Genomic DNA, 26,656 nt, shown 5'->3' on the forward strand with positions numbered 1-26,656 from the left:
GCCTGCAGTAGGTTTTATAATAATTCTTGGCTTACACAACTTGCTCTATACTCCTTGTTCTATACACCTAAAACATCGGTCCCTCTTCTGTAAGCGAAGTGAACTGAGACTCAGTGGTGTAACCGAGCAGGAGAGCAACCTCTCAGCCCGAATCTGCGAGGTCAGAGTTTGTTCTGGGCTGCTCCCACCTGCTCTCATTGTATCTACGCACAATAAACATTCTTGGCTTAGCGAAGTTAACGTGACCTTTCTTGGAGCGGTTTGTGTCAGTGAGCTAAGCAGGCGCTCAAGCGCACGCACAAATTTGTATTTTCTTGACCCTTGCCGCAAGCGATTTTTAAGGTTTTTCGCTGACTTTCTGCACTGCCCGCTTTCCCCATGTTGCCTTAACGCTAAAGGAAGCCCTACATCTGGTAACTGTCCCCAGCAGAGCAAGCAGAAGAGCTGACCGTACCAGAACAACAAAGCACGGGGGGTGGTGAGGGCGATCTGTCCCTCAGGGAGCGTGTTGGGGCTGCGGCGGGAGACACCTTTACCGTGTAGTCATTAGAGTAAGTCCTGCGCTTGGAGGGCAGGTCTGCTACGAGGGGGAGACGCTCCCCTTCACGAGTGGAAGGTACAAGGCGAAGGCTGAGAGGCTTCTTCGCCCTCCCTCCCTCACCCGGCTCCGACCGGCCCCGGCCCTGCCCGTCCCCTCAGCGCCAAGAAGCAGCCGTTACCCCTCAGGGCGGGGCGCGAGATCTCGCGAGGCTTCGCGCCGCCCCGCCCCCTCTCGCGGCTCTCCCGGCAGGGGGGCGTGGCCTGCAGCCCGCAGGGCGGGGCCGAAGCGCACGACTTCGTTCCGCCCCTCTGAGGGTCATTGCCCCCTCCCCCCCGTCGTTACGTCATTAGAAGGCACCCGGCTGCTCGAAGGCCCCGCGGGGGCCTTGATGGCGACGTCGCGCTTTTAGGGGCGGCGGCGGCCGCCTGTAAACCGCGCCACCGCAGTGGCGGAGGCTCCTAAAATTCCCCGGTGGGAGCGAGGAGGAGGCGGGGGGCGCGGGCTGGCCTTCCGCGCGGGACGCGGTGGGAGCGGTAGCGCCGCGGCGGGGCGCGCCGCCCGGCGGGTGTGCCCGGTTCAGGGTGCCGGCAATGCCTGGCTCCCGGGCGGCGCGGGCGGCGGCGGCGCCTCGGCGGCGGCGTCTCCCGGGCTGAGCGGCGGCTCTGGGCCCGCCCGCGCCCTCCCCGCCGCGCTCCCCCACCTCCGTGCGGGGTCCCGGCCCCCCCGCCCCCGGCCCGCCCGGCCGGGGATGAGGCGGTGCGGCGGTGGCACAAAGGCTCCTCCGGGGCTGCCCGTTGCCTAGCGCGGCCCAGCGCCCCCGGGCCGGCCCCGCCGCCGCCCCCGTCCCCCTCGCCGCCTCCCTCCCTTCCTCCCTTCTTCCTCGCCGGCCCTCGGCCCCCGCAGCCCCGCTGTCCCTCGCTGGGGACGGGCCGGCGGCTCCCGCCCCCCCCCTAGCCGCCCGTAGCCCCGCGGGAGAATGTCGGAGGATCACGAGATGGACAAGATGATCAAGGTAGGCAGGAGGCAGCGGCGCTCGGGGTCTCCCCGCCACCGGCCCCCGCTCGTCCCCTGCCCTGCGAGGGGAGGTGGGCAGCCCGGGCAGGGCCCTGGGGCCCGGCGGGTCCCGGTCCCCCCTTCTCTTACGGCTGCGGTTCTGCTTCTCGCTGCCCCTCCACCGGGGCCCGGCTGCCCTCGGGCTCGTCACCCGCAGTGCTCCGGTGTGGAGCGCTGGACACCGGGCAAAGAAATAGGAGCTGCAGGCAGCCGGCTTCCACGGGCTGTGGCCTTGGGAGATCGGTGTTGAGGCTGTGAGGAGCAGAACAAGGGCTACTCGGGGCGGCCGGGAGCTGGGGTCTCTGCCTCAGAGCAGTCCCCGGCTGCGGAGGCAATGCTGTCGCCTCAATCCATCTCCGAGTTCCTGTTCGGATGCTGTCATGAAAACAAATCTGGTGTGTGGGATGTTTGTGTTTCGAGTGGTGGTAGAGGAGCTGAACAGATTCAGCATTTCTGTTTTTTACAGCAAGAATCAGTGTGTGAGCTTAGCGCTTCCCGGTGAATCCTTCTGTGACCTGGCTGAGCGGATTTCCTGAAGAAGCCGAGGAAACCCTTTTGAGATAAAGTGACAATAAAACAATGTTTTAAAGACTCTCTGCAGGCTCTTCACCTTGTGCAAAGCATTCGCTGTCACGGATTCTGGTTACCTTCATAAATGCGTATTTTAATAAGATGAATGAATTCCTTAAGGATGTAGGTAAAAAGACCCTGTATATTGGCGTTTGCCACCTTTCCTTAGCTCTGCTATCTGCCACAGTGGGATTTGTCTTTACAAAGCTCATTGGGGGCAAAAATCAATGCAAGAGAAGTAGCAACACGGTCTTGTGTTGTTGAAATCTGGATTGATTTGAAATATGTGGGTCTTGCCTTTTGAACTAAAAAAGCCCAAAGTAGAAGGAAGTCTAAGCACCGTGTTCAGACAACCCAGAGTGTAATTAAACTATGAGATCAAGTATCGAAATTGTAAACTGTCTCTTCCTGCTTCTTTATCAGTCTTGGCACAGTGCAGGTGAAGTAGCTGTCCAGAAGGCTTTCAAAAAGAAGGTTTTTCAAGTATTTCTGTGGTATTTCATGTGAAGGTAAAGATCTACATCAGAGCTCTTGGGGATTAAAAGCAAAACAAAAAAGCCGAAGCAGTTGTGTAAGTGTAGGGACAATCTTGTATCTGCCTCCTGCCCCTCTCCGTTTGGAGGGGTTCTGACAAAGAACAGACTCTGGGGAAATCTTTTCGGTTATAGGCGTTGTCTGAATATAAAACATAATTTAGTACTTTTATATATTCTGCTGATTTCTCTGCTTCCCAAATAATTGGTTATTGTTCAAGTTTGATTGGTTTTCACCTGCGTCTGCAGGTTTAAGGTCTGTGATTCAAGACAGCGATCGCTGTTTAAGGCAAACTAGCCGAAGTTGAAAGGCTGCGTGTTGGAGCAGTGGAGGTGGAGTTACACTGGTTGTTGGCATTTCACTTGTTGAATATGTGGAGTTTGTCCAAGCAGCAGTCTGTATACTCTTAATTGACTGTAGTGAGTATGCATTATTCTTGAAGTACCTTATTTCAAACCTTTTCCCATTGGTATTCAGTGAAAACTGAGAAGCTGCTGAGCTTTCCCCCGAGCGGTCCTGATGCATGCCTAACCCTGTCTGAAAGCAGCTTGCTGGAGATCAAGCTAGGAGAAATCTCAGAGTCCCGCCTTTCCAGGCTGTTAACATCCCAGACTGCTGACTCTGCACGGGAGGATGCTCGAACCGTTGGTTTAGGTACCCTGAGCTTGCTGAAAGGGAACTGTGCTATAGAAAAGAACTCAGCTCTTAAAGTTTGTGTGAAACTTTTTTGTAATTGAATACATTTCAAATTAGTTTATTCCCTTTGCCCACTGGAAATTAATGTAAGGAGTGATCAGAAGTTTAAAGTTCCTTTAACAGTAGGAGCCGAAAGGTTTACTGTAAGAAATTGCAGCACTGCAGATTTTTTTTGAAAGCGTTCTCTCCGGCACTCTTCTGCCTCCTCTGTTCCCAGCCGCAGCAGATTAGTTCCAGCTGACCCGTCAGCCAGTCTACAAGTTCAGTGCTGTGCAGCAGTGCTACTGTAAGGCATTTTATTCTCCAGATGTGGAGCTAAGTACAGGATACCGTACCCTCTGCTGCTTGCATCCGCAGTACGTTAATGTAAATGAAAAGGCAAGGCCTTTAGGCTTACCAGTTGAAATAGATTTTGATATTTTCAGAGGGCAGTTTTATATCTGTGCATTTTAAATATTTCATGCTGTTTGAATGTTATGAACTCGTGTTGATTTGTAGCTACATAGTCTTGGCGCTAGATTTGGAGCTCCTGTTTCTGAACGAGGAGATGTAAGCAATTCTGTACGTTGATGGACATCAAAGTTCTCAAATACTGTGTTTCATATCATTAGGAAATAGTGAATAGTGTTTCTTGATCACTAGATTATTCATTTTTACTTCTAAGTTGTAAAGCTGCTTTGGAATGAAGACTGGAATCCAAATAAAAATGCAGAAATGTTGGCTTTTTAGTTAAAACAGTGGTAAATAGGCAGAATATGAAAGAGGAAATTAATTTTTATGAAAAATTGACTTATTTGTAGTTGTTGAACTTGTCCTTCAGGAGTTGAGAACCGTCAGATCTTATTCTCACTTCATTTGATTCATAAATCACAGACTTTCCAATTCCTAATCAGCTCCTCTGTTCCACTTACTCAGCTGAAGCGAAGCAAATGGTCTCTGTGCCATCACAGAAGTGGCAGCAGGTAGCAGAAACTGTTTAGTCAAGACTGGGCTTGTATGTGGAGACAGTATCTCTTTTTAGACCAACCTGTGCAGCTGAAAGGGTTAGGTAGGTTTTGGGGCAGGCAGGCCCTTCTTTGGTTTTGGAATAGGAGCAGCAGACTTCAAAGCACTATAAAAAAAAAAAAAAGAATTGTAATCACTTCATCATGCTGTTGCTCCACAGCACTTTGGCGTTTGCTTCTCCGTTTCGGTGGTTTGACTTCACAACTTAAATGCTAAGCGTGATCTTGAAAGCATGTGCTGAGGAGGTACTCCCCAGTTCAGAGAAACCCTTTCTCTGCTCGTTAATGCTCTTCTAAAATTGAGTTTTCATTCCACCTATGCTGCCTTCAATTCTCTGTATCTGAATATCAGGAAAATTAAATTAGCTTTTCCCTAATACGCTTCTCATGAGTGAAATTTATGTTGGTTAAATTGATAAGAAAGTTTCTTTGTGCTTCTACTTGAAAACAACACACTGGGTGTGATCCACTATGCTCTTCTTCCCCTTTCTTTTAAAACCCTTCATAAAATCTCCAGTTACAAGTTAACTTTTAACTTTTTCCTTTATACCTTTCACGCTAGTCATTTATGATTTATGTGATACCCACTCCAGACTGTGTTAAAAGGCAATTTTTCCTTTCATATCTGTCTTTTTCACTCTCTAATCCCTTCAAATGTTGCCTTAAATAGCAGCTTTCCTCTCTTGCTTTGTTTTCAATCCATGTGGCTTGAGGTCTGGCTCCAGCCTGGCAGTAGTGTTCCTCCACGACTATTGCGGCAGAGGCCAGCGATCCCAGGTTAGGGACTGCCATTTTCAATACCTTAGTTGAGAGCACGAGTGTTCTCAGTTTTCTTGTGGTTTGTAGCATGAGTGAATCCTGAAATGCTGCATGTTTTGAATGGAAGCTAACAGAAGGGGCAAATCTGATCAGAATGAAGTCGCTTTGCAAGCGGTGGACTCTTCCATTTGTTTTCGGTGTATTTAGGAAGTATTTTACCTGCTTGCTTAAGCTTCTCCGGTGCTAGCTTTTGTTACCAGCTCCTTTTCTTGCAATTTATCAGAAAGCCTGGCTTTTTGAAAGGTGTTCTTGAACATAGGTAGCAATGTTCATAAAAGAACAAAGGCAGAATTTTACGGCGTCTGTTACTTGGTGACTTGAGTTTGCACACAACGTTTCCGCTGTTCAGCCCTGCTCTGTTGTTAGATCACCATCTGTGTAACAGCACATGGCAGAGGCATTAATCAAAATGCTGCGCGCTGAAGCTACGTTTACATCCTGCCTTGTGACATGTTTAAGCATGATAGCACCCAAGCTGTGTCGTAACGAAACCAAACCCTGTTTATGTGGATTTGGACAAAAGGATTATAAACGTGAGCCTGGTTCATTATCAGACAAGCTAAAACTAGTCGTGCAGGGTTTAATTTACAGTATAATGATTCCAGAGGTTTGAAAACCCTAAGAAAGCGGCAAAATCGTTTTCCATTGTACCGTATGACCAAAACATACATAATAATGCTGAAATTGGGCCTTTATGTTCAATTGTGATTGATCATTTATAGGTAGTAAGCCGGATTTAAGAGTCAGGGGAGGAAAAGTGCCCTTGATACGCTTTCTGTATTAAAGGCGCAAGATCCCATCTACTGTTCTCAATAATCCTGTTTCAAAATGCCAGGGTGAGCAGTCTCAGCTGCACAGAAATAATTGTAAACTGAGATACGTTATTATGTGAGCATTTGTATTTATGTTTAATTTTCCTAGGTGAAGCAAAACTCCAAAGCAGGCTCTTTCTCTGCTCAGGTATCTTGCAAATCAGGTCTGCTGAGCTGGTTTTTTTGGAAGGGATGTAGTAAAAAAAAATTTTTTATTTTTTTTTTTTTTTACTCTCTTTCCCCTCCCCCTGCTCCTTCTTGAATAGGAAACCTCCATTTTAGAGGAGTACAACATTAACTGGACTCAGAAGCTGGGAGCTGGGATCAGTGGTCCTGTTAGGTAAGACAATACACCTGCGGATTTGTATGTAATCTCAGCCTGTTTCATTAGCTGTGGAGAAGTGAGTATGTATTTTCAGTGTGCTAACAGCAGAGCGATGCGATATGTGGAAGAATCTCTTTATAAAGAAATAAATATCTCTACTCCATGTGGGTCGTAGCTGATGTGCAAGCGAGGTATTGTCTTTTATGGGGTATGTTTGAAGTAAAAACTCTCCTCACCTCTCTGCCTTGTCCCGTCTCACCGCCGTATTCCTGAAGCAAAGCGGGAACAGGAGTCGGCTGTGAAATGGTGGCGGCAGAAAATTCTGCTCAAACACCTTTGTCCTTTTGATACTAGTGTCAGTGCGGTGCAAAGGTCGCTGCTCCCGTCTACGGTGTCATCACTTGGGGCATCAGCACTGCATGCCCGTTAGCTATTTTTACCAGCTATTTTTTCAGATCATCATGTGAGGCCAAAGCAGATAGTGCCATGAGCTCTGCATCTCAAACCAGACTTGCCCATCATGAATTTCTAACCCCTGCAGGAACTGGATGCTTTCTGTAAAGCAAAACGTATGTTCCCTTTTCAACAAGCACTCTCCCTTTTGGGAGCGGGAATTTGTGCACAAGCGCTGGAAAACAAATGTCTGTGCCTCTTTGTTTCTGGGCGCTTGACAGGGCGATTGTCTTTTGCCACCATTTATCTTCCTGCCTAGGCAATTGGTTTCTCCTCATCCATTTTGTGTTGCTGTGTTGCCTCTAATCTTTATTAAAATATCCCTTTGTGCTTTATTCTTTTAGCTGCCTGTTAATATGTGGGCCCTTCCCTCTGACGCAGTTCAATTGTTAATGTTAAATGGGGGAAAGAGAGAAAAAACATGTGTGGCACAGTTGGTGGCCTTGCCAAAACAAGGATTTCCATTCAGAAACACTTTATTTATTGCAGACTACACCCTCCATTGGAGATGTTCAGGCTGCCACTGTGTGGTTTGGGTTTTTGCATCAAAAGCGTCTCTTCAGGCTGAATGTATAGAGCGCGTTCTGCTTGTCTGCAGTTACCCATTGCTCTGAAGTACTTTTTCTGCATTGCTGAAAATATAACTTTGTGTGAGGTGTTTCTACATAACATATTTGATTGTTGTGGAAGGCTGAAAACTGAGGCTTTCAGGCTGGGACGTGGTGACAGGTGCCCTGTATATTCCAGATTGCGGGCATTCCTGTTAATTCCCATGTGGAGAGCAAACTCATAACTACAGATCAATTGCTTGAAGTGTCTCTTTAACATTCTTGCTGACTGAATAATTTTATTGCTGTAATACCAGAGTCTGCGTGAAAAAATCCTCTCAAGAACGCTTTGCACTGAAAATTCTTCTTGATCGTCCAAAAGCTAGAAATGAGGTATAGTTCCTGTTTATACTGTCTGCCTTCTGACACACCGCAAAGTCTCGCCCTTTTGGTGAATTGTTGCAATGGCTTAAAAAAAAAAAAACAAACCAAAACCACCACGCGTTCTGCAGATCTTGCTATGCAAGATTCCTTGGGTTTGATCCTCTAGCCTTGCCGTGCTCAATTCCTGTAGAATGAGGTGGTGGGTGAAACAGAGGGTCTTTCTAACTCTGAGTTTGCTGTAGGTGTTAGCTGTATATGTACAAGTGTAATTTATAGAGCTGCATTTTAAAGCTGATATTGTCCCTACGTCCCATGTAATGTAACATGAATAGTTTAGAATGAATTTTGTTTCCGTATATCTCACTCTTGGATGTCACTACTCTGAGAATTGCCAAGAATGCTTCAAGTTGCGCTCTAAATGGTACGGGTTTATCTGTGTACGGGAAACTAAATAAGCTCACTGATACTGTTTGTGACTTACTGTGGCTGGCAAGAGCGTGCTAAGGTACCAAACTGTCAGTCTGTTGAAAATGATGGGCAGTCATTGAAGATGTCATGAAAGTGAAAGCAGCGTTAATTGTCCTCAAGGTTTAGGCAACTTCCATTTCTTGTTACTGAGCAAATTCTCATTTAAAATTCCCAGGGAAAAATAGTCTGTTTACAAAGAGCATCAAGCCTTGGCTTGACATAGCAGTCCAGGTAGCTTTAAACTGGGGAGAATTCCTTAGGTGCCTGTTTCGGAAAGTCGGAACAGGAGATGAGGTTTCACGTGTTGTGAGTGCTAGATCATCGGGCCATAAAAGAAGCCAGATTATGAAATTTCAGGTTTTATTCATGAATTTTCAGTTTCAATCATATTTAAAGCTAGTTCTAGCTTTAAATTTATTTTAAAAAGCCAAAGAAATCAAAGATTGGGCTTTTTCGGGAACTCTGCTGGGCTTGGTTCTGTGGCCTGTAACAAACAGGTTGGCAATGTATGATCTTTTTGTCTTACTCGGTCCAAGTAGTGTAATGGCTGTTGGTCACTCATATAAACGCTTGTAGGCATTTCTTATTTTTTGAATAACTTTAAATTGCGTGCGACTGGTGCTGAGCACAGCTGGCAGCGCACGGCCTCGTGTGTGCCGTAGTCTTGGGGGCAGAGGGAGGAGCAGAACTGGCCAAGTGTGTGTCACTGTGTACAGTTAACGTTTCTTCCCTTCTCTTCAAGGTACGTCTGCACATGATGTGTGCAACACATCCAAATATTGTTCAAATTATTGAAGTTTATGCTAACAGTGTGCAGTTCCCACATGAATCCAGCCCAAGGTAAGATTACATAGGGTGATTCATTCCCACAGCTTGCTTTCCATGTTTAGGCCAAGGTATAGTGGAGTTTGCTTTTTTTTTTTTTTTTAAATCACAGTGTGACCAAAATGAATATTTATAGGGGGTTCCAGATGTGATATTTATACTTCAGACTAAGCAACGCTTGCTTTTTCCTCTGTCAATGCCCAGACCTTTGCATATTTAAATGAATTTGCGTCCTTCTCTGCTGGTTTTGAATACGTCTTCATTTCTTAGGTTTTTCATTGATTCAGTCTGTGATACCTGCATTGTCTGAGAGAGTATATTAGCTTGTAGCTTCTGTCCTGCTTTGATATTGCTTTAGTAGCTTGAATTGAATTGTAACCTTTGAGCCTCCTTCTGCTTTCAGAGCACTGTTAAAGCAGGATGGGAGCTGCGACTTTAGTTGCTACCTAGAATCCTAAGTGAGATTCTTTTACATGATGGTGATGCCTGTGAGCCACTGGGAAACTCAGAGTGCTAGTCTTCATTTAAAAAAAAAAAAAAAAAAAAAAGGAAGAAAGAATTGTTTCTAAAAATACTAGGTTCTGCCCTGTAAACTCTCAATACGCTGTCCTGCTTAAAATGAACACAGCAAAACATGAAGCGGACTTATCATTTTTCATACATTAATATCACTTGGGATAAAAACGTTGTCTTCTAATTGGATATTAGTTGAGAAAAAAAAAAATCAGAGCTGGGAGAATTAAAGAGCTGAGACCTGTCTTAGTCTCTGATGTATCTGATTTTGCTGTGTGGCAAGAAGAACTAGAAGTTAGTTTCTTGAGGATCTAGCAGTCCTGATCTCCACACTCCCTATTCGTTGTCCTTCATAATTATGGCAATAAAACTGTAAATTAAAATCATGAGGTACAGTAGAGTATCCAGACTCAAAAGCATTAAAGATAATTCCTCAACCTTCTGCTTCTAAGTTGCCGTGAACATCTTCAGCGCCTAGGCAGACAGCTAGGCAGATCAGCATGTCTGCAAGGATGGGTGCACGCAGGTGTATGCTGTGCTCCAAGCCAGCTCCAGCCTGGAAGCTGTTTGGCCTGTTTAATGCAAGACTCTACCTGCTGTGTTATTCTTTGAGGGCAGAGTTATACATTGATGTGTCTAAATGGCTTCCAGGTCCAAACTGGCTTGCTGGTGGAAAGCGTGGGTGGAGCTTACATGTACCTGTCTGAATGCATCCATGTAGACATGTCCATGGTGGTTGTTCCAGCTGGATGTGGGAGCCCAACGTGAAGAGCAAACTGTAGATTCCTGGCTGACAATCAGTGAGTCAGATTGTGCTGGGAGCCAGAAAATCCTGCAGCTTATATGCTTAAAGGCAAAATTACGGAACCAAAATAGCTCTAACAACTGTAGGAGAAGCAAGTATATGTCTCTCTTTTGGCCTGCGTCAGTAGATGTAACATATGCATTACTAGCTTAGCAATTCTGTTATTTTTTGATTATTTTTAATATAACAAAATGAAATGCTTTTGAACAGGGCTCGGCTCCTAATTGTAATGGAGATGATGGAAGGGGGAGAGCTATTTCACAGAATCAGCCAGCACCGGCACTTTACTGAGAAGCAAGCAAGCCAAGTAACAAAGCAGGCAAGTTAACACACATGTATAAGCAAATCCATGAATGATAATGGCTAAAGTATTTAACAATTTCTTGGGGTGGGGGGGTGGGAAAAAAGGAAGCTAAAATAATCCTCAGTTCTGATCTGATGATCATTGCCTGCTTTGTTATAACCTGACAATGCCAAAGTTTTAATAGAAGCAAAGAATTTGAAGGTGTGGGCTAGTTCTTCTGGGTTGGGACCCTGGTGTCTCTGCTGTCCTTAGCAATGGTTTTTCTAACCTGGTCCACAGAACACTTCACCAGAGAGCTCTCTTCTTGCACTATCTTCCTGTTGTATCCCTTGCTGTTGTTCTAAAAGTGTTACCTCCAACAGTCCACAGGCTCTCACCAGACCCCGCGTGGCTCCTGAGCTCCAGTTTGAGAATCGCTCTTGGCCGTGACACAGACTTGGCGTTTCTCTCACCTCTTGGGCGGGGTAGCAGACAATAATGTACATGTGTCCTGGGCCGGTGGTTTTCAAGCTGGGTTCTGTATTTGGTTTTATGGAAGTCCTGCCTATCATGGAAGATAACGAGAGGAATGTACCACTATAGTGCATGTTTTCTGTGCTGTTTGTTCTGATGTCATTTTTCCCTCTCCATTTCCCTATGCAACTCACTCTTGAATGTTGTGCTTTATAGCCTCCACAGTATTTATTACTAGGGGGTTTGGTGTCCATCAGGCTCTTTGTTGCTTAGCAGTGCATCTGGTGTGACTAGCTTATCCCCAATGTCAGTTCCTCTCAGTTCTGGAGTGAACTTGTTCCCTTTCACTTCCAAGCTTTTGGATGACTTGGTGGTGCCCAGTCAGAAAGCTTGGATTAATGGGAGGGTTGCAGGAAAGATGGTATGGCTGTATGTTGTGATAGCCTTTCTAGGGAGCCACAGCAGAGGACCAGCAGGTTGCTGTAAGGAACCGCAAGGCAGAAGGATCTTGCTGTCAAAATGGCTGCACTCTTCTGGATGGGAATTGACAGCACGGCATGAAGCCGAGCGCCGGAGTTGCCATGTTTGCTTCTTGCAGAGGTTATATTGGCATTCCAAACAAAAGATATATGAACTGTAGGTGAGAGGCTATACTGGAGATACAAATCAGTAAATGTCCTGCTCCCACGCCAGTGATCACTGCAGTGAATAAAGGAAGGAAAACATGACACAAGATATTACAGCATTTGTCATAAATTGACATGACTGTTTATGAATATATCCATATCCCGATCACTTGCTTCCCCCTAAGCTGGGGAGATAATGTTTGGTACCGAGGCAAAAAAGAGGGCCAAATCATTTCATCTTACTTTTCTGTCTTGTGCTTTGACTTGTTTCTAATGAAATGCTAATTGTGCTGTTACCTTTTTGGTTTCATCCAACAAAGAAATTAGGTGGAAGTACAGAATTATTCTTGACAGCTTGTTTTCATGTCCTTTGGGCCATTTGATTTTGACAATGCAAGGCAGTCTGCATGATTAACATGTTGGGAAAATCTTTTAAAACTATACCAAAAGACAAGACTTTGAATTGAATTCTGACTGTGTGTACACTTGGGTTATTCGTGTCCCAAGTAACTCTTTGCTTTAATGTTTATACAAATGAAGTTTGAAAGCGATGTTAAAGTCTTACTCTTTCATCTACTGGTTCTTCATCATTGTCTTGAATATGGGTCTTAGTTCCTTGTACCCAGTAATAGTTAAAAACTTGTCACAAAGCTACCTCGTTTTCTCTGGGAGTGTGTTTGTATTTGTTTCTGAGCTAAGTTAACACTGAAGTTCTCTTTAATTTGCAGTCTTCTAACGACTCAGCGCTTCACCCAGGGTACTGTGTTTGGGTAGGATCCTACAGAAGCCAATAGGAATACTTTCAAATAAGGGTCGTGTGGCTTTGCCTTACTTTTGTTTCAGTAATACTGTTTTAAGTATTTATGCTTTGGTTTTCTTTAAATGAATTGCACGTTCAAATGTACAGTCTGTAGAGCTTTCATGACTGGGTTACAGGTTGCTAAACCACAGCAGTGTAAGAAGCTGTCTTTGAAAGAACCAAGTAGTGCATTTCTGTGTGATATCCCATGCAATGAATAAATTGCAGGCAGTACCGTCAAGAATTAAATAACAAAACTGCCTGAACGTTGACTCTTAAGTCAGTAACAAATGCAGTAAAATATTCACTGAAATATTGAAGCAAGAACTTGCTGTTGACTGTTAAACAGAATGTAATTGCCGGAGAGCTTGCAAGCAAGTGTAGTGACCTTGTAGGCCTAGCACAGCGTATAAAAGGACACTGTCATGATCTGTTTCACTTCTGGGGGGCTAATAATGTCCCGAGTTAGTCAAACTAAGATGGTTGGGAAGCCCAGTACAACTTAGCTTTTATTTTCTGTTTGCTTTGAGTGAAATGCAAAATGAATAGCTTGGTGGGTTTCATTTCCCGATCGTCGCTTTACTGCACTGTGTATGGCCAGGCTTGTCTTAACTCAGAATTGTACCCAAGCGGAGTGAAAATGTTTGGGGTCTAAGCTATGTTGGCAATGTCCTTTTTAAAGCTAAAATAACTGTCCAGGCTAAAGGAGCTGATCTGTAATTGTAGTTGATTTATTGTGCCCTTTTTCAGATAGCTTTGGCTTTGCAGCATTGCCACTCACTAAACATTGCACATAGAGACCTCAAGCCTGAGAATCTCCTCTTCAAGGATAACTCTCTGGTAAGATGAAGACTTGGTATTCTTTGTTTACTGCTGAATTCTGTAAAATGGCTCAATGGTGATTTTCAGAATAGTTGTAAAATGACACTAATGCAATGTTTTGGTGACAAAAATTAATGACCTTTTTTGGCTTCGTGCTTTTCCGTACTCTGATCTGCTTGGAGTACAGGCTGTCCATGCTGCTGCTGTTAAATATGGGTCAGGTTCTCCACCTCAACGTAGAATCCTGCTTTGCTGAGGAGAAGATCTGCTCTGCCACATTTCCTCCCTAGGTGTTGTCAGGATGTTCTAACATGCATTATAGGTGCTTTGACGTATCCAAGCACTTGCTTGTTTCTTTCTTCTCCTGCTCGTAACCACCCTGCATATGCAGTGACCCCACTACAATGTGCTTAGTGCTTTCCACATCTGAGAGGGGGACTGCTTTTGACCCAGAGCACCCAGAAAAACAAAAATGATTGTTTCAAAGATCAGTTTATGACCTTTTAGCTGCTTTGTCGAATGGTAAGGGTATAAATACAAAAGAGGAGTACGTGTGGCAAAGGTAAGATGAATGCAAGGCGAGAAATATGTATTAGAAAAGCTGATACAATGAGATTTTGTAATGAAGCCTCTTCTCCTTGTTTTAGGATGCACCTGTTAAATTGTGTGACTTTGGATTTGCCAAAGTAGACCAAGGTGACTTGATGACACCACAGTTCACTCCATATTACGTAGCACCTCAGGTAACAAACGATTACAGTTCTAGGCTAAAGGGGAATCATGATCTTTATTACCTGTGCCTCCATAACCACATCATTTTAAAAGCCTTTGCAGTCCTATTAAGGGCTTCTGGGTGCAGGAATCTTGAGTAATTGTATAGTAGCCACCTTTCAAGATGGAGTGCCAGAGTGATCTATTGATTACAGCAGGAGATCGTGAGGCAAATTTCCCAGCCTGTGTTCTTAGCACTGACTGATTGCTGATGCCTCCTGACTCTCTCCGGCCTGACTCCCACTGGTGAGACTACACCAGGATTTTGACAACTGGCCTTTAACTGCAGTTGGTTTGGAAAAGTCCTTGCTTCACAATCCTTCTTCCAGCTCAGGCTCATTCAAGATTACATTAAAAAGGACGGTGCTGAAACAAAAAGGTTCTGTAAAGGCAATTGCTCAAAAAGAGGGCAGTGCCGGAGGGTTACCTGTTCGCCTTGGCTTGGCCCCCTTGTCAGTATGCATTAAGACGTAATCTATAATTACAGACAAGCTGGTTTTTGTAGTGCTGTTTTCCCCACTCTCTTTTGTGCTTTGTGTTGGAGTCCTGAAGAAAATTAAAAGAAAACTGCAGGTAGATATTTAATTACAGTACTGGGCATGTCGGCAGCCTTTAATGACTAGGAAGAGCAATTGCAGAGATCAGATCATGCAGCCACAGTCGAGTGCCCTGAAAATGCCTCCTCAACTGGAGCCTGCTGGTGAAGGGCCACGTGCGCTACAGACAGGGTTTATAAAACAAGTGAACTACCAAACCCATAGAAAGCTTTTCCTGAGCATATTTAAACTGAGATTTTTGTAGAAACCGAGAAACACAGATTTGATCAGCAAGGGACAAATTTGATGTGATTTGTTCATGGGAGAGGCGAAAAGGGACATCTTTGGAGCTAGAGTTACCCTCCAAACACACTTTAGGTTCTAGTTCCAAAGCATGGAGGTGTTAGAGGTTTTGTACAAAAGAGGTGTGAGCAATTGCTTTAATTCAGGCAAAACTGGAGTTCTCATCCAAAGGAGCAAAATATTTTAGCTGAAATTTTCCCCCATGTAGTAAGTTCCAGTCTTTCTTATGAATAACAGTTTGAGTTTGGCAGAGTCTTCCAAGTCCACCGAATGGGAACGCATCAGGCATCTTTGGCATAGGCATTGCTGTTTGTGGTGCCTGTAGATGAAATGTATTTTGCTTTTTTTTTTTTTCCCCTCTCATGGCAACAGGTATTAGAGGCACAAAGACGGCATCAGAAAGAAAAATCTGGTATTATCCCCACCTCTCCAACACCTTACACTTATAACAAGGTAAGCTATGAAACAGCCCACCAGTCAATATCTTTAAAGTACAGTGTCTTCCCCACCCCCTGCAATGTATCTGCTCTAGAAGTAGTCTATAGGCATGGTTTATCACCTAAGGCAATAAAATTTATGGTCCTGAAATTACACACTTATGGCCAGGAGCAATAAAGTTGTTCTTATCTCTGTGACAGGAATACATCTAACTAGCCAAATCTCTCACACTGAGTAAAAAGGAGGATCTACAGGAAACAGTAGGGAAAAGTCATGTTACTTGCTATTTTGTGTACATGTGTATTTTCAGCTGTAAGGAAGTAGTATCTTTGGGGCTGTATTTCTCAAAAGTGTCGTTCCTTTGGCTTTTCTAAAAGGAGTGACCAGGTATGCAGTAGTTTTTCTCCTCTTAAATGTATTAGGTTCAGACCAGTTTTCAATCAGTTGAACTGGCAAATTAGAAGATAATGATCTGTGCAGATCTGTCTTTCTCAGTTTAGAAGTGACACGCTAAAAGGTGCTGCTGTCTCTGCGTTCTTTTGATAGAGCAAATAATGAAATGCACGCTTGGTCCAAGCCTAATTAATGATCCTCTCATTAAAGGAAAAATATACAAACACTGTTAAAGAGCACTAAATATTAACAAGATTTTGGAGAGAGTAGAATGATTCTGCTGGAGCGTGACCACGTGGGAAGTTCTTTCACCTCCCCAAGAGGCTGGTGCAAAGGAAACCTCTTTTCTGCTGTCAGCCAGAGTTTCTGGATGTGCAAAGCACTATTTAGGCTGTCGTGTTCAGGCAGCTGTGGTGGTACCTTGTCTGTATTGGGGATCTTCTGCAAAATGACCAGTAGTGTATCGTGTTGTCTGCAGCAGTAGCCATGGGCAATAACAACTGCTGCTAGAGTCTTGGCAAAGTTATGACGGAAAGTGTCCTGAAAGGTTGTACTCCTTTTTGGTCATTCCAAAACATTTTCCTCCGTATTATCATCACTGTCTCCTGCTGGCTTAGCAGTGTTTGAACCACTGAGCGTTCTTTCAGAGTGTCAATTTTGATTAAAGTTAGCTGATTTCTGATTGCAGCGCAAGGTATCTACACTGATTCGAGCTTCAAGGATGATTGTTTAACCCACCACATGCTAGAGGGGGTAGTTTGATATATAGTGTTATGTTTTAGTAGCCTGCTATAGAGAGCTAAAGCAAAGACGGGCAGAGATAACTTTCACTGAGTTAGTCCGCATGCGTTTCCTAATCAAAAATCTGCCTTCTTCAAGGTTATGATTATCTCTTCTCCATCCTGGAGAAACAGATTGATGATTGAAGCCAGACACTTCTTATAAAAAGAGTTCTCAGACAGGTGCCAGTAGTCTTTTCAATATAGAGCTTCTTCTGCCCTCTCTTGTGTGAGCCCCAGTCACAGGGAAAGTTGTTTTTTATAAATTTTGAAAGTCTCACAAGGCAGGGCCAAGAATTCCACTTCTGTGGATTGAAGCAGATTTAGTCTCCAATAATAGCCCTCTCCAAGGGAGTAGATGCAGTTCCAGAGACACCTAGAAGTGGTTGCTCGCTGTTCATGTTGGTAACAGTTTGACAGCTGTTTTTGTTCTTTTAATGAACCAAAGAGCCCTGGCCATAGCACCTGAAGCAAAATATGGGTCATATTCTTGTACAGAATGGAAGAACCTTGAAAACAGATACCAACTGGAGTTAACTCACATACTGAGAATGTTCAGCTGCCTTGATCTTTTGGGATTTATAATGTGATACAGTGATTTTGTTCTCATGTTCCATTTAAAGAATTGATCGATCACTCTGAATTGCTTTCAGCCATGGTGGCACTAACTGGAAAGGCCGCTGAAAGAAGCGGCCTCATCCTTACCTTGCCAAGTGTGACTCACTGCAAAAGCAGCATCTGGCATACGCCTAGTTCCCTGAAATAGACTGTGATAAACTCCCAGGTACACTGTCCTTCCACAGCAGTTCGGAGCCTGAGCGGAAATGCCTGTGATCCACCTTCATGATCAGCAGCGCTATCCCACAGATTTAAATTGTTATTCAGTTGTGTGTGTATTGGGTCAAATATGAGTGTGTATGTCATGGCTGGAGGGGAGAAAGAGAAACGAGAAATAGAAACTCTTGAGAAATAGAATCTGAGAACAGTATCCACAAAGAACTTAAGACACCTGTTTGCTACTGACATGCCTAAAGTCTCATTGATTTTGTTAGAAATTATCTCCGGTCAATGGAAAAATGATGAGAATGTAGGTACCTAAATAGAAATTTAGACTTCTAGAGCCATCTGAGATTGGCTTAAACAACTTGCTGAAAAGCATACATATGTGGGGTAGCTCCTTGGAGTTTCTTTCGTTATCAGCATCCACATGTTTTGTAAAAGCCAAGGGTTTGATGTAATGATCAGTATGAGCTGATCTAAGTGTATTCCCTCCAGAAGGAAATGGTCTCACCTTTGAGGGTCCCTTCCTGGGTCGGTGTTGATCCAGTCAAAAAACAGTTAGTGGAGTCAGGGATTCTGTGTTTGCTGAGTTCATCTGTGCAGCTGCATGAACGCTGGTGCTGTCCTAGAGTAGGCAGTGGAACATACAGTCTGGGGCAGACAGGGTGGTGCTGAGGTTGCTTCAGTTGGCAGCTGTGCAGACTTCTGTCTGTGTAAACTGATTGCAGAACCTCCCCAGTTCCCCAAATCTGCCCTTGCCTGTCTTTCCACAGTCACCTGAACCTGGCTGGAGTTCAGGCTTCTGCTTATGCTTGGCTTTGTGTCTGTGTTCCTGTCCATCCTTGGGCTGGCATAAACCTTTGGGAGTCCCCTGGAGGACTGGTAGGGCTGGAAACCAAGCTAGTAAAAATAAATAATTAGCTGTACAAATGCTAGTGTTGGCACAAAAGAAATATTGGGAATGGATGGCCAGGGTCAGAGCAGGTCCTGCCGGTCCTAGCCTGCACCATGCCATAACCAAGTGGTAACAGAGCTGCATCGTTAAGGATATGGTCCAACAGAAGCTTGACTTGAAATCTAGGCTGTTACGGTCCTCTTCCCTTCTTCCTGAGGAGTGTCTGTGTTGCGTGAACGCACAGTGATCCGGATGGGGAATAGATCTGGCTTTCAGCTTCTTTACTGAGCTGGTTTTTGGCTGGATCCACCTCCTGGATGAACTCGTTCTGTATCACATCGGCAGTAACACTAGTGCAAGGACAGGGTGAGGTGGGAGGGCAGGAGGGAGCGCAGCGTAAGCAGTCGTGAAATACTGCTCCTGGCTTTCTGAAGCTTCTTCATCTCCATGGCTTTCAGAACGTATGTTTTTCATTACAGACATCTCTGATTAAGTATCTCTGCTAGCTCGTTTGTTTGATGGTGTTTCTTTTTTTAGTCTCACATTCTAAAAAATGACTGTATTCTGGTTTATGTTGTGATATTGAGAGGCTAGGATTCAAGTACCCTGAGAGATGTCATAAATGCGCAGCTTGCTCACGCCTCTGACGCGCTGGCTGTTTCCATGCAGTTCACCATTGCATAGCACAGAGTTACAGGAGCGCTTTCTGTAAACAAGCTACTTTTGGGTACTGGAAGTAGTTTAGCTTGGCAGCATGGAGTTATCTTATGCTTACATATTTGCCATATTTATCCATGAAGGTCCTCAGACGGACCTTTAGGAGGCGGCTGAGCTGTGTTTCTGTTCTCTTAGGGAATCACATAGAACTTTTAACATAGCTACACCACTGCTTGCTGCAAATTGCGCCCCAAAGTGATCATTTCCTTGCTTTCAGAGCTGTGACTTGTGGTCCCTGGGTGTCATTATTTACGTGATGCTGTGTGGATACCCTCCGTTTTACTCCAAACACCACAGTCGGACAATTCCAAAGGACATGCGGAAAAAGATCATGACAGGAAGTTTTGAATTTCCAGAGGAAGAGTGGAGCCAGATCTCAGAAATGGCGAAAGACATTGTGCGAAAGTGAGTCAGTTGAGGAAAATGTTGTATTGCTCTTTGCTTATATTAAGAAATTGGAAAATCACTTGAAAGTGCGTTATCACAAAGGGCTTATTTTTCCAAAGGCGGGGGGAATTGTCTGCAGCACCTACAGCTGAAAAATTTTCTATCGTACTCAGCACAAATGAAGTCTGGTAAATATTTTTCTTTCCCTCTCTTTTTTTTCCTCCCCAACTGTTGTGTTCAATTTTTGATGTCTCCTGTCTCTGAAGTTGCTAGAGTGCATTGTGCGTTTAGTCTTTAAAGGGAACGGGCACACTACCTTGCTTCAGAACAATATAGACGACTGGCTGCCACATCTGCGAGTGCTCTCTAGGCTCGTATCTCCTATGATGTGTTTAAACTCCCTGTTAAAATCAGGGGGCATTTAGGTGGCGTAATAGGATCTGGTAGATCTGTCCCTTAAAACCCTGTGTACATAATACACAGTCTAAAAGGAGTCAAGAGAGGCATGGAAAGGGAGGTTAAGATCTGTCACAAGATGTCGGACTATGAGATAAGGTTTTGCATTGATGTTTTATTCTAAATGCTAATGAAAACTGGTTTTCGTGCAATACACGTCTCTCAATGCAATCTATGTGATCCCATGGTCCTGTTTGAAAGCAAGAATGTGGCACTGATTAGGTCTTGACCTCACTTATTTTTTAAAATGTGAGACGGACTTGCTGCCTTTGCTTGTATCACCAGAGGAACTGGAAGGATAAAAGCAACATAAATAGAAAAAAATCAATCGGTTAAATAATTTTAAACTGTCACTGTCTCCTCTGATGTACTGTAAAATCTCCAAGGACTTAACATTGCTTGGAAAGGGTGCCGGGACCTGTTTATAGCAGTGCAGGAGAGCCCACAACCTTTCACCAAATACACTGCAGATTATGTTGCAGTGAAGCTTCCGTTTATACCAAGGTCAACTCTTTATTCTCACTCAGAAGCTCCACAGTCAATAGGTTTCATTGTCTTTTAAAATGGCCATGAAACTCAGCTCACAGAATGTTGTTACTTGGATTCAGTTCACTTCACTTAATTCTCTCACTAATGTTATCAGGACTCCCTTTCCTGCTTGTCTTTTCCAGCCAGTGAGTCTGAATCTGTGTTTATGGTGCAGGAATACATTGAGACTTTATATAATTCTGGATAAGTTTACATTTTATTTATGTAGACTGCTATTCATATGGAGTCTTGCTTCTGGAGGTCATATTTTGCATTCAAGCAGCTGCTTCCTTTCAAGCATGTCGAGCTGATTTCTGACCTCAAGCTTTATGAGCTGGAGTGCTTGATAATAGGTTAGGACTTTGAAAACCTACGGAGAAGGAATGCATGTGTCTTGGGTCTTGTGTCAAAACTGAACTTACGACCTGTTTGGCAGCATGGCCTTGCAAGTGAAATTTATGAGCTAGCCTGTGGTCCTGCTGACATTTTGTAAAAGTTATTTCTACTTTCTTGGTACGTTAAACAATTCTGCTTTGCAGCCAGGAAGCTGATTTAGAGTATTGTCTAAGAAAGTGTGACAAACTCATCAAGTCATTCTGTTTCTAATTTAGACTCTTGGGATAACTTGTCAGCGCTCTGTGTGAAATTTTACTTTTTTGTTAAACAGTTGTGATTATCACGAGAACATGAGTTTATCTGCAAAATCTCTGTCCAGGGTTTCATTCTAGTAAAATTTAATTCCATGGAGTTTTCAGAGATCTCAGAATAAAGTTCCTTTTTATTTTGAGGTGCTGTAGCCTGCCAGAGTGTCCATTACTTGAGGCTTTTGCAGGGGGAGAAAAGCTAAGGAGCTGCATGGTGAAAGCAGTTAATTCAGCAAACGGGTTTCCAACTTTGAAACTTTGCCTTACTTCACCATGCCCAGAGTCCTCGGTAGGAGTATAGACTATTACGTGGATGAGCTCTAGATGCGCATTTCCAGAGAGTGTCGGTCTGGATCATTTCCAGTTCATCTGGAAGATAATTTCCGATCTGGGAGGATAGAATATAGAGTTCAGCAGTACACAGGTATTACTAAAATGGCCTGCAGCACCTTTCTTTTACACTGAGTTGCTGAATATAACTGAATGAGCTGTGATAGCGTTAAAATATCACCACAGCAAGGGTCGGTGAAACTGGTAGAAAGTCAGACTGCTTTTGGGTCAGCTTAGTGTTTTAGTTGTTAGGAGGAGTTTCTTTTTTGGCCCCTCTAATGCTTAGAGATCGCTAAGTGCTCTGATCCCAGACAGAGCAGCACATTGTAAATCAACAAAGACCTCTTTATGGACTGACTGATTCCTCTCCCAGGCTGCTGAAGGTCAAACCTGAGGAACGGCTGACCATTGAAGGTGTGCTGGACCATCCCTGGCTCAACTCCACTGAGGCACTTGATAACATCCTACCCTCTGCCCAGCTGATGATGGACAAGGTCTAAACAACATTTTATTTTATCAAGAATGTTGCATAGGAGGGCTGTATAGCTCTTGGATAGTTTGAGTGTTTTCTTTCACATGGTGTTACGCAGATAAAGAGCTCCCCTTCTGCCTTAATGAGAGCCTGAGATCTTTGTAAGAAAATGGAAACAGTTCCATTTGAAATTTGGGCTAGGAGAAGATGCTCCAAGATTGGCAGTAAAGAGCAGCCATGTGCTAACAAGTAGAAAACAGTATGGCAGTAAACATGCCTGAGGACTCTTCTGTAGGTCTTTTCTCTTTTTTCCCATGTTTTATACCTGACTACAGCTATGACCTCATTAATTAGCAGCAAATGAATAGCCCTTCTTGCTTCCTTTAAACTCTGCTCAAAGAGTTCCGTCAGCACTCTTAAACTTGTGGACATGAGAAGTAGAGATGATCCTTTGTCCTATTCAGCCCCTGTGAGGTCGGGATATATTGTCCCCCAGTCAATGACTGTAGTTCTAATCATGTCTTGCATAATGCAAACCTGATTTTTGTTACACATCTCTGAAATAAATAGGATTTTGGTGCATCTTTTTTTTTCGTCCGTGGCTGACATTGTCCATATATTATTCTTTAATTCACGAAGAAGCTAATTAAAACATGAAGTGCAACTCTTTTCATTCCAGGCAATGGTTGCAGGGATACAACAGGCTCATGCAGAACAGCTTGCGAACATGAGAATCCAAGACCTCAAAGTCAGTCTCAAACCCCTTCACTCCGTCAACAACCCAATCCTGCGCAAAAGGAAATTACTGGGGTAACTCTATCTAAAGTTGTTTTTGAAAGATCAAAGTGTAGGCAGCCGTGATGCCTGGAGAACGATTTTAAGCGTGTTACAGGTTCATTCAATTGTAACCATGCTCCTGAATTTCTGATTTGGTTGACACACTCTTCATGGTGAAGTGGGTAGTTGGAGTCAAGTAATACTCACACGATATGGTGTGTCTTCCAAAGATGTGCCAGTGAGGGCAGGAAGGAGATTGGATAGTGTTACTGTATTACACAGGTAGCGGAACAGATCCCTTATGAGAAGATGGGTCACGTGTTGAGTAAGGTAAGGCAAACTGGGAGAAAGAATTCCAAGATTTTTTTCTGATCCTGACATTTATTTACTGAAAAAGTCAGGTAATCTCTCTCACTTTGTTCGAGTTACCTATCTGAAAAACAGGATAATGCATTTTAGGATTACCCTCACTTGAATTAATTTAAAGGAATATTTATTTTTCTTCATATTTAAAGTGGTCTCATAATATAGGACATTGTTATAATTAATGCTAAATCTAGCTCCCAGTCCCAGCTTTCCACAGAGTGAAAGAGAGCATTATACTGGTGCAGTTATGCAACGAGTAACGGACTTGAGTTGCATTCAAATTGTAATTGTTTCCTCCTTGTTCTTTTGCAGCACTAAGCCAAAGGATGGTGTTTATATCCATGACCCTGAGAATGGAAGTAACGATTCCAACGTGGCTCTGGAAAAGCTCAGAGATGTGATTGCTCAGTGCATTCTACCACAGGCTGGTAAAGGTTGCCACTTTCTTAAAAGTTACATTCCTAAACGTGCAAGACACTGGCTTTTTACTGTGCCTCAGGATCAGTCTGTGTCAGTGGTGAGGAAGGATAAACAAAACTCCTGTTGTCCTAGTCAGTCTCAAGAGAACGTTGTCTGTGGACTGTAATTTTGGTGCATGCATAATATTAGTGTCAACAGTGACAGGCAGAGCTGTTAAAATAACTTTCAAACAGGAGTGTCTGCTTTCAAACCGATTTCCTAGTTTGCGTGAGGCGAGGAGGAATAACTGCACGCACTGTTTACTGAAGCTCTGAATGTTGCTGCGAGGCAGAATGACAAACCTCCTGTTTATCTTTGTTCTCCTAAATAGGGGAGAATGAAGACGAGAAGCTGAATGAAGTGATGCAGGAGGCGTGGAAGTATAATCGAGAGTGTAAGTTGCTGCGAGACACTCTTCAGAGCTTCAGCTGGAATGGTGAGGAACTCCTTCTCTTCCACGGAGAATGGTGCTAATGCCTGGTGAAAGAGGGGAAGCAGTGACCTTCTTATATGGAAATAAAAACAAATTTCTTGAATTTGTGCCAAACTGATTCAGGTTTTGACACTGTTTCAGTCCTTCTGCCAGCATGCGTGCTCTAGAAATGAGGTTGAAAGTTCTGCGTTAAAATTTCTATTTGAGGTTCAGGGTAGAGTTTTCAAAGGCACCAAGTCACGTAGGAACATAACAGCACAAATGGACCATCACTTTAGAAACCGCTTTAGCTATTTCGAGCTGGTGTCTTTCCAGCTGTTTATTACCCTCTTTCTGCTGGAGGCTGCTGCCCTCATCTATGCCGGCACAACAGCTCTTCTGCTCGGTTTGGATAGGAAACAGAATTAAACTAGGCCAGCTGCCTTGGGAGTGTTCAGGTGGCTCCTTGACAAAACAGCGTGGCAGAGGTGTCAGCCTCCAGGAGCAGATGCTGATGAATATAAGGGGACCAGGGCCATCAGCCAGGGTCACGAGGGCTTGGTCGTGCCTCTTCCCTCATCCTGTTTTGTTTGGTTGGTTTTAATTTAGGTTTTTAAGTGCTCGGTTTTTTCAATGGAACTGGAGATCCTAACTCATTTTGGTTCCCTTGCAAATGTTGTCCTGAGTTTCTGTGTGAAGCACTGTTTTGTGTTCAGTCAGTGTGTAACTCCAGCCATGATTGCTTTCCTCCTTGTGCCCAGCACCAGCTGACTACCTGTTCTTTTCCTTTCAGGCAGAGGATTCACAGATAAAGTGGATCGACTAAAACTGGCAGAAATAGTAAAACAAGTTATCGAAGAGCAGACAAACTCCCATGACTCTCAATAGCTGGAGCTTCTTAATCTTATTTTTTTTACCATTTAAGATTTATTCTTTAACTGTAAAAAGTATTTTTATGTAAATTAATAAATCATAATTATTTCATTAAATTTCCATACTGCTTGAAAATGCTGTATAGTTGTAGATACAAAAAAAATCATTGGTACTGTAATATTTTTTTAAAACTCAGTTCCTTGAGGTATATATGATCACTTATGTACTGTTAATCATGAGTCCCCCAGAGGGGGCAAGTTATATTGTTAAAGACCATTCTCTTTCTTAATAACCAGTTGCAGAAGCTGCCTTCCATCTGCTATACATACAGCTAGCTGCAATGACTATGTATGCGAACAAGACAGCCACAGTTTCTCAACACCCTGCTCAGTAAGTACTTGAAGCAAGTGCTGTGAAACACAAACTTCATAGCTACCCTTTGCGCCTAAATTCTGAGTCTTTATGTAGAGGCAACTAAATAGCCTGCTGTTTCACTAGATGACCCGAGAGCCACGCTTGGCCTTGCCGAGGGCACCTGAGTCCATATGCTTGCTGTATTTTTCAGTTCTGATCAGTAGCCATCTTCTTTTCTTCTTCCCCATCTTTCTCGGACCTTCTTTAAGGCTTAGCCCTCTTTCTTTCTTCTTCCCCATCTTTCTCGGACCTTCTTTAAGGCTTAGCCCTCTTTCTTTCTTCTTCCCCATCTTTCTCGGACCTTCTTTAAGGCTTAGCCCTCTTTCTTTCTTCTTCCCCATCTTTCTCGGACCTTCTTTAAGGCTTAGCCCTCTTTCTTTCTTCTTCCTCATCTTTCTCAGACCTTCTTTAAGGCTTAGCCCTCTTTCTTTCTTCTTCCCCATCTTTCTCAGACCTTTTTTAAGGCTGAATTGGCCATTCAGCATAAGACTCCTCTTTTTATCGTATTGTTCAACAGCAGAATAGAAGAATGTTCTAGTTACTTATGTACAAGTTATTTTTATTTTCCTGGTGGGATCTTCTACAGACAAAAGTAAGCGTGGGGTTCATTTGCTTCATCCCCAGATCAGAAGTTGTGTGTCTTCCACTCATGTACTCCAGTCTTTCCTTTCGAGAAGATCCAACACTTGGTTTCAAACTTGTCCTCTTGTTTGAAAGAGATCATCCTGGCAAGGGTCATAGTGCTGCTGTGTGAATCCACCGGTGATCCTTCTCTTGTGTCACCCTCTGGAGTCCAAGCTCCCCATCTCTTCGATGCCTTCGAGCTCCTCCTGGGGGAGCAACAGATGCAGGGCTGCTCCTTGACACACGTCCTTATGCTGCCTGGACCATGAGGCTGCCCAGGGCAGAGTCTTACACTAGTCTGGAACATTGGCTCCAAAAGCTGCTTTTTTAATCTTAATTAAACAAACAAGTGAAAAGAATCTGTACATATTTCTAGTTTTCTACCTTCTGATGCTTTTCTTTCTTTTGAGACCGGTCGAAGGCTTTTTATAGAGATATTTTGGTACTAAACCCGTGCAGACGTTGAATGAGTTTGGTCTGCAGACTGAAGTGCCAATTCAGGGCTATTAGTAATGACTCTTGAACATTATTGTTATATTTCATAGCTCATTAATTTTGGGTTTACATTTACAAACCTGAGCCATGAATCTCCCAATTTACTCTTATGGCAGTCCAACCTTGTTCTTTTTTGTCTTTTTTCTATACCAGACTTCCTTGCAACCTTTAGCTTGGATGGCAAACCAGTGTCTGACTCTTTCTATAAAATTTTGTAAAAGGTGACTTAGTTTTTCTACATGAAGGAGATGCTTCACTTCTCATTCTTCGTCAGCACCTTGTCAGCTTTCTTTTAATCCTGTTGACAGTTTTCCAATGCCTGATTTATTGCAGAGTAAGAACCACAGTCCCTACTTAACCATCACTTTTCTCCGATGGAAACAGGGATTTTTTTGTGTAAGCCAGAATTGTACCTCTGACACTACGTGGAATATTTGTGCACTGACATGTATT

The 26,656-nt window shown here is 43.8% G+C and overlaps 1 protein-coding gene across 8 annotated transcripts; it reads left to right on the forward strand.

The window, feature by feature from the left end:
- The first annotated feature begins 1,467 nt into the window (after positions 1–1,467).
- MAPKAPK5 (MAPK activated protein kinase 5) lies at positions 1,468–25,033 on the forward strand. 8 transcript variants are annotated; one of them, XM_050906487.1, is made up of 14 exons: positions 1,468–1,553; positions 6,296–6,369; positions 7,673–7,748; positions 8,950–9,047; positions 10,561–10,669; positions 13,283–13,372; positions 14,002–14,097; positions 15,337–15,417; positions 19,184–19,371; positions 21,685–21,805; positions 22,463–22,593; positions 23,239–23,360; positions 23,717–23,821; positions 24,591–25,033. In XM_050906487.1, the coding sequence occupies exons 1-14, from the start codon at positions 1,518–1,520 to the stop codon at positions 24,683–24,685; spliced, it is 1,422 nt and encodes a 473-aa protein (XP_050762444.1). In that variant the 5' UTR covers positions 1,468–1,517; the 3' UTR covers positions 24,686–25,033. The 8 variants fall into 8 exon arrangements, with proteins under 8 accessions (XP_050762444.1, XP_050762445.1, XP_050762448.1 ...); XM_050906488.1 differs by having other exon boundaries at positions 23,239–23,354; XM_050906491.1 differs by lacking the exon at positions 15,337–15,417.
- The last annotated feature ends 1,623 nt before the right edge of the window (positions 25,034–26,656 follow it).

Source organism: Gymnogyps californianus, chromosome 16, assembly GCF_018139145.2.
Source record: "Gymnogyps californianus isolate 813 chromosome 16, ASM1813914v2, whole genome shotgun sequence".
Classification (NCBI taxonomy): domain Eukaryota; kingdom Metazoa; phylum Chordata; class Aves; order Accipitriformes; family Cathartidae; genus Gymnogyps; species Gymnogyps californianus.